The following is a 10,587-nucleotide window of genomic DNA, read 5'->3' as shown; positions in this document are numbered from 1 at the left end:
GGAACAGGGAAAAAAAAAAAAAAAATCTAAGGCTGGTTTACAAGATGGACGCACAGATTTCTGGGAACATGGCATTTCTTCCTGCCCTTAGGTACAGGGTCAATGCAGCCCACCAGTTAGCCAGGTAGGTCTTGACCGTGAACCATGTGCTTGGCCTTTGTCCTAAGAGGGTGCCAAAGCCCAGGTGAGGAGTGCAGAACTAACTAACCCTAGCCCCACGCTTTGAGAGAAGGGGAGCATGGAAAGCCTGCATCTCACACACCATGGAGAGCTCAAGCAGCGGGGCATACGTACGTAAATCCCAGCAGCTTCATGACGTTCCAGTAGATATTGTCAAGGCGCACGGACTTCCCAAACCCTTCCTGCAGGCTTAGAGCTTGCAGTGCCCCAGGCACCTCTGTCACCTCTACGTGCAGCATCTGCAAGACAAAGGGAACAACCGAGGGCTGCACCATACGAGGCACTGAATCCAAGCAATGTTTACAGCAGCACTGCACCCATCTCAGGGATATTCCCTCACTCAAAAGGCAACACCCGCACCCCACCCAGTTCCTCTGAACAAGGGCACTTCTCTCTAAGGCAGGGGTTGCTGACACTGGAAATTCAGCCCCCAGTATAGCTGCTCCCATCCGCAGCTCTGGCATAAAGACCCTACAGCAGCAGAAAGAGTCACTGGCACCAGTGAGGCTTGACCCTGGTTTCCAATCCACGTGCCTTTCATTGACACCCTGGCTCCTCTAAATGCTCCTTTGCTGCTGGCTTGAGAAGAGACTCTATCCAGTGGGCCACGCTGCCTCTGACCTCACTGAAAAACGCTTGGAGAGGTACTGAGAGCGTTAGTACTATTCTGGATATCAGGGCTTTTCAGATCAAACCCAGCTACAAAGTCCTGCCGGGGGGGCTTGTTGAACAGGTGCAACAGCCCTCATGCTGAATTCAGTACGAGTTGGACGGTTAAAACATCAGTGCAACCCTTTGAAATGCATGCTTTCTTGGAGCCTGCCCACAGGACAGCTGTTCACTGATGCTGCCAAAACAGACTGGCACGTGGGATAGACTGACCCCAGCCGGGACCAGTGACCAGAGGCTCACCTGCTGGCTGGCAGTTTTGAGGAGGAAACTCAATAGCTCCAAACACTTGATGACTTTCTCTTGGTCCACCTTCATCTTGAACTCGCTGACTGCCATCAAGCTCTGAGAAGGGAGGAGGAAGGAGAGTACGTTAAATTGAGAAACAAAAGACTTTCCTTGGGAGAAAGCAGACAAGTGATTAGCAGGATTAACACATTGGTAAAACCCTCTGACACAGTGAGGCCCATCAGACTGTGAAAAAAGCTTAAGCAGATAAATAGTAGAAGCTGCTCTTGCTTGGCTTAATTAAAAGAGACTGGACAAAACCAGAGAAACACATACCGCTGGGTACAATCCTGCTTTGGCTGAGATGAGCAGGTACAGCTAGAGACCTATTAGAGTGCACTGGATAAAAGGAGGGAAGTTATTATCTCCTGCATTGAAACGCAGAGGAGACTGCTGGGCAACAGCATCACCTCAGGGACCACAGTAGCTCGGCAGCTGCAGGAGCTGGGATTCACACGTGCGGTGCTAATGCAAAAATCCATTAACACTCAAGCCTGGGAACTCCCAGATGCCAGTGCTAAGAGGGTACTTGTCAATCAAGCTTATGTTCACCAAAGAGGACAACGACAAAAAAAAGACGTCTTCTCTTTTTGAATTTCTTCTTTGCACTGCAGGTGCTTGGAGACACTGGAAAGCTCCAGCCTAAAGGGAGGCCACTTCAGTGGAAGCCGAGGCAAGGCCAGAACTACTTAAGAGGTATAGAAGGGAAGACGAGAGGTGTAAAAAGACAGCAGGATCAATGACCCTGCCCAGGGATGCCAGGCCCTCCTGCTGCCAGGAGCAGGACCCCCTGCCTCCAGCTGCTGACTACAGCCCTAGGGTAGAGTTTTCTTCACCACTTTAGTTAAACTGAAGACATCATCACAGGGCGAATTGTCAGTGCAGAGAAAAAGGTCAGGCCTGCACCTGGGAGTGGGGAATAAATCAGCACAAACCAGTCTGGCACCAGTACAGGATTTCTGCACTAGGGGTTTGCAACTATATCAGTGCTTTGCCCTCATGCCACGTTTCCCTAGCAGAAGCGGGCTGCCCATTTGATGTGGCCGAGGCAGGCTGCTCAACTCCTCGTTGAGTTTTAAGACACGCCAGCCCAAAAAGAGTTTTCACTCCTCTCTTGGTCTTGATGCCTCAGGCATTTGGGACTGCCAATGAATTAATGCACCAGAAAGGGAAAAGCCAGATGACTACACCAGCATGACAGCCAGCCAGCCAGCAGGAATGAGGACAGCCCTGCCCTCCTCGTTGAGCAGTCTCTCTTTGTTGCAACCGTCCAGTGACAACACAGGCCAAGGCCTGGGACACGTGCAAGCGCTGTGAAGCCTCTCCAAAAAGTCCTCCACGCGTGCAATTTGCTGCTGCAGCTGAAAGTGCCAGCTAAGCCAGGCTGCCAAGTCTTCTGGAGCAGCAAATCTGGTTCAGTTTTGAACACGTGTATAAAGGCAGCAGTCCAGGCATGGACCATGCACGAACAGCAAAGAAAAGAAAAAAGGACTAACAAATAAGCTGCATATTGAGAACCGTTTGCCCAACTCTGGCAGGATGCTCGTCACATCAAACATAAGAGAAAGAGGGGAAAGGAAATGTGGAATTCACAACGCGTGCGCGCGACCATCTGCTGCATCGCAAGCATCAGTTTTATTCTGGCCAAACGTTCATGCCTAGATGCGCACAGTGACGTGAGACGAGTTGCCCCTGCTCTACAGCAGCATAAAGATCAGGCTCATCTGCCCTGTGCTCAGCGGGTTCAGAGGAACATAAACAATTCGATTGCGCAAAGCAAGCTCTGCCCAAGCATACGTTTCAGCAGCAAGATAAGAAGGCAGAAGAATCTGATGCATAGCTATGCAGGAAAATAAAGTGGAAAGATAAGATTATGTGCAACTGCTGAAGCAGCAAAGACCTCTAGCACAAACATTCATTACCTTTAAGGGAATCCATAACCCTGGATCCCACCTATGAAAACACAGTCACTTAATGGTCAGGTACGCCGAGGGCTCTGGACGCAGCCAGCAGATCCGGTGCCTGGATGGGCACATTCAGCAGACAAGACCTTGCACTGCCACTTCATCTGACTATGAATAACCTGCTAATTACTCCACTCGGTGAATATAAAGCCTTTCTGCCTTATTCCAGAGCTGTCACTAACCTCCAAGGTTACAGAAGATTCAACAGCTCTGAAGTCTCTCAGGTAAAAGAGGAAACAAATATTAGCTATGTAATTAAAAACACACACACACCATTACTCTACAGACTAGGAACACTCCATTCATTTCACTTATTCCAATAATAATAATAACAAAACATCAAGTCAATTGCTTAAACAAAACAGGCAAATTTGCATTAAGCCTGCTCTTCTCAATATTAAAATTGGATGCTGCCAGGCTAGCATTGTTAATTATGGGTAATTAGCGCAGCTCTCAGGGCCCCCTTTCGAGATCGGGTTCCCGCTGTGCTAGAGGCTGCATAAAGTCATAATGAGATGGTCTCTGCACTGAAGAGTTTACAAAGCTCATGGGGAAGAGGAGCAGCGGGAGGGGAAAGAGAGGCAGTGATCAGAAGTAATTTCACATTTTTAAAGTTAACCTTTTTAATATTAAACACTTGGAAAAAGTCCTATTTCCTTTCCAATGCATATGTGCAATTGGATTCATCACTGAAGCTGAATGAAGTAGGAAGAATGGAAGAGGCCAGGCCATTTCTGTTTCATTTTAATCTCTGTTCCCTGGTCTCAAACATCCTGGTCACTGCACGTGAGTAGTATGTACAGCCTGTTGCAGTCAATGGAGAAACTCCCATTGACTTCTCTAGGAGTCGCATCAGGTCCAAAATTGCCTCTAGTCCCACTTGCAGCAGCTGCAAACAGCTGCACTTCCCACTGAGACCCAAAAGGAGTTGCCTGGTATCACGGGTTTTTTTAGTCCCCATCTGCACTGAAAGCAGATGCGGTTATTTGGGTAAATGGGATCTATTTTAATTTCACCAGCTGAATAGTTGGAAAATTGTGCTTTGTAAGCTTTTGGGGCACAGGCACCCTTCTTTAGGCATAGGGAGTCTCCCATAATAGAGTCTTCCCATGCTTGAGGAAGGGCACCTGTGCCCGAAAGCTTGCGAAGAACAATTTTTCCAAAAGTTCAGTTGGTCTAAGCAAAAGATATCACATTTACCCAAATAACCTTGTCTGCCTATGTCCTTAGAGCAATATAGCTACAAGCAACACCCCTGTCTGCACTGAGGACACCTGCACCAATAAACTAGACAGTGACACCACTAGCACCAGCGCAGTCAAGCCCTCGGGTGAGTGGGACACAGGCCCATACTTAAGTGCTCCTGAACGAGAGCCCAGGCTACATCCAGCCTTGTACTAGCGCAGCATCAGTGCACTAAGAGAAGCGATGAGCCTGTCACACGTGTGTCCTCTCCTCCTCCCCCCAGGTGCACAGCAGAGGGTTTGGTGTTGGGAGAGTCCTTTGTTCACGCTTGCCACCTGCTGCTCTGGGATTACGCTGGAGGAGGCACAGCCAGGGAACTGCTGATTTCCCGCCTGCCCCCGCTCACAGTTGGCTGGTCGCAATATCTGTTACTGCTCTGGTTGTCGCTGCTCTCAATGCTCCACAATCCCCGGTCCCACTTGACAAGGAAGCTCGGGTCAAGCTACAGCTCGGCAATACCTGCTCCGGTTACCTGGTCTAGCACGTCTGAGCTGTCCGAGCATCTGGACAGGTCGTCTTCTAAGAGGAAAGAACATGAAGGCACTTTCCAAGCTGGAAATCTTTTGCCCCAAGCAGTGTAGGCCCTGCTTTGCCCCTCGCACAATTGAATGGCAGTGATGTTTCTGCAGCTGGTTACACAGGGCATCTGCTCTGCTCCTAAGGGCTCCTAGTGTTGCTAGAGCAGGGGAGGCCTTATCCCAAGCTTTACTGCTGATGGGCGTGCCGCCTGGAGAGCAAAGCGCAGCTGGGATTGTTATTTGTGATATTAAATCCAGCGAGGTCTGAGCGGAGGGCAAAAATCCGGTGGAGCAGTCAGGCCCTCACAGGCTCTCTGTCAAAGGGCGTCGTGGGCCTAAACACCTGTAAGGATCAGGGTCGAGGCGATTTGCTTAAGGCCACATAAAGAGTTTCAGGCAGAGCTGGAAATGGAAACCAGGTCTTCCAGGTTCATGTCCTAACACAACTGCACCTTTAAGCCTTCGTTGGTCTCGAATGACAGAGGAGAAAAAATATAACGGCTCACCCCTACCGCACGTGGTTGCTGAACACCCGAGAGACTGTGGCGTGCTCAAAACTACACTAACCGTGGCCTTATAAGTACAGACAGACGGATGTAAAACTGCATGCGAGATGCACATAAAGGAGACAATGCAAAGCATTTCCTAGTAGTATGCAGAAATATGCACGTGGGAAAGGAAAAATATATTCCCTGCCTAGAAGTCGGACATGTAGAGCTAAGAAAATCCAGAAGGGAAGAGAATACACAAGGGAATTTTCTTAGCTTTTCACCCTACAGAAGACACAGGCTGATTCTTACATTCATTCACGCTCTTGAGGCCCAACTAGCACACAGCTGCGCACTCAGCCTGCAGACATAGCTAACTCCTAGCTGTACATGCACACTGGGTTACTGAACATGAAGGCAAGCTAATGCATCTTATGCATGCAAGTTCTGTCCTGGGCAGGCTCTTATGCTGCACTCCTCCCCAACGTGTGTTACTCCATTTGTAAGCACCGTCACGGCAATGTGTTTTCTTTTATTGCAAATCAGGAGCAACCATGCACAACCATCTGCCCTGAGAATCCAGCCTTTAAAACCTGAACCTCGCACCTGAATCCGCGGCTTTATGTTACACTCCTGTTGCCTGTATGCAAGAGTTTAAACGAGCAGGATCCTGGTCACGGATCGGAAACTCTCCCCCTACTCTTCCTTATATTTGTGCATTCGTTTATTTTGCATCCAAACTGCCAAACTCTGGTCCGAAGCTCAATCTCTCTTTACCAGGCATTTATGGGAATTCAGATGCTACAGGAAAGGATTCATCAGCTTCACTGTACTGACCCTCACAATGCTCCTGTGCTATTACCTCGGTTCCTACAGTCCACGAGCAGCCCAGAGCAACTGAGCCCAAGACCAAGGTTGCCCAAGGAGTCTGTGGTGCAGCAGAGAATAAAATGTGGGTGCGCAGGCTGCAAGGCTGGCACCGTAGCCACAAAGGCGCCCTTACTGCCCATAGGGTCAATATGAAGCCCGCATGGATGGATGCGGTCCTATGCTCCTGCTCCACTCCGGGTAGATAACTGCCCACTTTTAAACACTTACACTGTACCTTTCCATGCCTACTATTTCTGAAGGGGGAACAGTCCGTCCAAGATCAGAAGCAAAGCGATAGCCCAGATCCCCGTGTGGAGAGCAGAGGGCGTTTCCTAGCTGAGGGCTCCAGCACCATCTGAAAGCAAGCTCTCTGGCACGTCCTTCCCACTCACTCACATAACACAACCACCCTGGGGCCCCCCAGAGACCCCCCTGCCGTATCAACAAGCGACGACTCTGCTGAGTGGGGTGGCGCCGAGCCAAACAGAAGCCCAGGCCAAGCTGCTGCGCTATCCCCAGCCCTCCCCACCCCCACCACAGGAGTCCCGATGCTGATGGATGGAGGTGCAGTGATGCCAATTTAACAAGCCAGGTACTCGGTGCTGCTGGACCTCCCCTGCCCACCCCCAAGTTACTAAGGAAACTTGCCCTTTAAACAGCGTTCTCCCAGCAGCAAACAGCTTAGTGAGCTTTTCATCATCTTCCTGGAAGCCCCCGGTCATGTTCAGATAGGATTTCACTCCCTCGGTATCCAGCAGTATACAGAGATGTAACTTGCATAGAAACATTTCTTTAGGCCAATAAAAACTGACAGTTTGATTAAAAAAAAAAAAATTAACATTTCACCCCCCGGTGTTTACAGCTCCTGTTACTGCCGTGTTGGAGCAGCTCAAAGCCACCAGTGTATTTAGCCTCGCATCACTCCTGCAAGAAAGGACGGTGCTGAGTTTTTATAGATGGGCAACTGAGGCACACAAAGGCAAAGTGACTTGACTAAGGACAAACAGGGAGTCTCTGGCAGAGAAAGGAACTTAAATGTTCTCTCTCAAAGCAGGGGGCTGAATCTGTTGATCTCGCAAGGTCTCTTACAGCCCTAACATCCATGAAGTCCCAGGCTGGCACCCCAACTACTTCCTTTCTAGAGGATTTATACTATTTCTCCAACATATGGGCCAGCACTCAAACCTATAGCCACAGACATACAGTAAGCAAGGAACTCCCCACAGCTCCTCCGCTTTCACAATCTTTGGCAACTACCATTTACAGTCATGTCTCTGCCATGATGATGAACAGTTTTGGATAGATGGGCCAAAAGATTTAAGTTCTCTGCTTATCTGCAGAACAGATCCAACAGAGGAAGCATCAGTACACGTCTCCCACACACAAAGAGCAGGAGGCAAGGAAAGGCTATCAAACTATGCCTGTACCAAGTAATGGCAGGTACTAAGGCAGCCCCAGAGCATACCACCGCCTACATGCCAAATGATTTACAGGGGCTGCAGAGAGAAAAGTCTGTGCCACCCAGTTGCACGCATGTACTTGACAGTGAAGAAAAACAGGAGGTGCAGGCCTGGGCAAGAGGTAAACTCAACCCCGGAATAATTCAGCCTGGAAAGGCCCAGCGTTCATGAAGGCATGAACATTATGAAACAGCAGAGGAAGGACAGATACAGGCCAGCTCCTCCTTGGACCTCTGCCATGCAAGGAGCAAGCAGACTTTACCCAAGGATGAGGATCACAGATGGACTCTTCACTCCCGGCTCTAAGACTCCTCTCAAGCCAAAGCACCATCAGAACAGGATGCCAAAAACAAAACAGCCTTATGAATGCAAGTGGGCCAAAAGGATCATCTAGCCCTGCAGTGGGATTCGGCTTTACAGTGTAGCAGCCTCAGACGCAGGTTCAGCCATAATGTACAAAGTCACGGCAGACAAGTCCAGCAGCAGTTTCCCCAAAAAACATACATGGCAAGAGTGGTGTGGTCTCCTGGACAAAGCCCAGCTCTCAGGATGCCTGGGTTCCCTCACTGGGCTCACAGCTCAACTCCAGGCAATTCACACTCCAACATACCTTCTCTGTGGGTGAAATGATGCTAATGATCCTTCTTTGGCGTGAAAGGCTGCTGTGCAACTGAATTAGGCCACGTACCCCAGTAGACAGACAACTGGATCAGGACAGGCCACGTATCACCATGGATAGAAAACTGGAGCGCAACTCTAGAGATCCAGCTGCTTCACTAGTGCAAAATCCCAGGCTCAGTATCCCATCTTCCCCACCTGTACTGCAGTGCGTGAAGGGTGTCATATTCTAGAGGAAGGGACTTGGATGCTTCACTGAAACAACACCATGATCCCTTACCAGATGCTTTGAGATCTACTGAAAGGTGCTAGAGAAGAGCGAGATGGCGTTATGAGTTAGTATTAACAAGGGGTTTCGAGACCCTCAGGTGAATGGAGTTCTGCCACGTGACACACTCTTCCACTGTTACTGGCTGCACTAGCCAATTGCCCAGGCACCAAAATGAGCACGCCTGGCCCTGGAGGTTGTGTTGTACGTGTTCTGGCAGCAGGCTTCAGTTACTTGAGAATAAATAAGGTCAAGCAAGCTTATGTAAGTGCAAGAGGCATGGCCCTGCAGCAGCTAGGGCTGCTATTTCAGGCAGATGTCTCCTCATTTAAGGCTCTAGCTCCCGACTGTCCCCCTCTCTTGCCTCTTAGTTTTGCACAGGGACACAGCGACACCCACAGAGGCAATTTTAGCACGTTGCTCTCTTCCCAGCTCCAGCATGTGCTGTTAAAGCTGCCTCCAGGCTGCCTGCTCATGACTAAGCGGCCCTCCAGCCCAGCGTACGCACATATGGTCGCTCAAGGAAGATGGGATGGGAAAGCAAAACACAGGGGGCAGCCTCTCCCCCACCCCTTGTGCCACTGGGGCAAGGCTTAATCTGGACAGTCGCTGGCTGTGCTGCTGCAAACCTGACGAACAGCAGGCTCCCTTGTGAGCTGTGGTGCTGCCTACCCAGAGGTGGGCGTGAGGCCAGTGCGAACTCCCAGCTTTGCAGACTACACTGCATCAAAACAACGAGCAAATTCTGCACTAACAAAACTGGGACTGGACTGTCTGGGAAGGGTGGTCAAGGACAAAGACTTTCAGCTTCTACATCTGACCTCCAGCCAGCAGGGACTGAATGCTGTTACCCTCCAGCAGAGGCTGGCAGTGGTCCACGAAGTCTGGGACCCACGGATGTAGAGGCATCATAAAATCCAGTGGCTTCCTGACATGTCAGAGCACTCTCTTTCGAAACTTGCGGGTATTTAACCCGAAGTAGGTAAGAAAGCACAATACGGGAGACAGGCAGCAATGGAAGGGTTTACCTTGAAGTGAATCTAGCTTCACTCATCATTTCCTGATGAAATCATTCAAAGAAAAGCAATTTGCCAAAGCCCAGTACTACCTTGTATAAATGTCATCTCAGAATTGCTTAAAATAGGTTTGCTTAGATTTTTCTCCCTACCCAATGACGAAGAAATTAGAGCAATTTGTTCTGTTGCTAATATTCCAAGCTATAAAAAGCTAAAAGCCACTCTAACCACCAATTTAAAAAGTGTGAAGAACGAAACCTACGCCTAGGAAAAGGTCATTGTACAAAAAGGTAGAAAATAGAGCACAGGGCTGGAAGGAACCACTTGGATCATCAAGTCCAGCCCTCAGCCCCTGCAGACAACCCCATTCAGAAACGTACAAAGCTGCATCTTAAAACTAGTTATTTATACCCACTGATGCACTAACCAATACAACCTGAATATTTTTCCAGTCTGCAGGCACACGGACTACCTCTCAGATAGCTTCAAACCAATTTCTTCCAATGCCTTTCACCAGAGGCAATCTTTGCAGGACCATGTTTGCAAAACAAACGATTTGTTTTTCCCCAATTCTTGGCAAACATTTTCCAGTGCTGGGAATAGGGACCACAATTTATGTCTCAATCTGGAGCCAGGAATCCTTGGTTCTTAATCCTAGTTCCACTTATCTTTTTCTGGTCTACAGGGGGGTGGGGTGGGAGCAGATCGAGGTCCCCGCAATGAGGGAGGGAGTGGGGCTGGGGCAGGCGCTGCACTGATGGGGTGGAGCAAGGGACAGAGTTGCAAGTGGGCTGTCTTGGGAGTACGGGGGGATGGCTCCCACTGGTGCATGTACCCTGGGAGGGCGTGGGGTGGTGCATGCCCCTGATCTGTGTGTGGGGCGAGGGCAGGCTGCTGCTGCTGCAGCAGGCTGGGGCCAAGGTGGCACTGAGCTCTTCTCAGCAGGGGGCTGGGCTGCACTCAGGGTGGGCAGCAATGGCACTGGCTGGAGGCTATGCGGGGG

At 49.8% G+C, this 10,587-nt stretch overlaps 1 protein-coding gene across 1 annotated transcript in view; it reads right to left on the bottom strand.

The window, feature by feature from the left end:
* Window positions 1-10,587, bottom strand: part of MYBBP1A (MYB binding protein 1a) — a 74,788-nt gene that overhangs the window by 7,556 nt on the left and 56,645 nt on the right. The window contains exons 27-28 of the mRNA XM_019511318.1: window positions 1,093-1,194; window positions 295-419 (exon numbers count right to left, since the gene is read on the bottom strand). Coding sequence (XP_019366863.1) covers window positions 295-419; window positions 1,093-1,194 — 227 coding nt within the window. The remainder of the gene's footprint in view (window positions 1-294; window positions 420-1,092; window positions 1,195-10,587) is intronic.

Source organism: Gavialis gangeticus, unplaced genomic scaffold, assembly GCF_001723915.1.
Source record: "Gavialis gangeticus isolate Ggan-Ray unplaced genomic scaffold, GavGan_comp1, whole genome shotgun sequence".
NCBI lineage: Eukaryota > Metazoa > Chordata > Crocodylia > Gavialidae > Gavialis > Gavialis gangeticus.
Note: the sequence above shows the minus strand (reverse complement) of the source record. Positions and strands in the feature narration are given on the sequence as shown.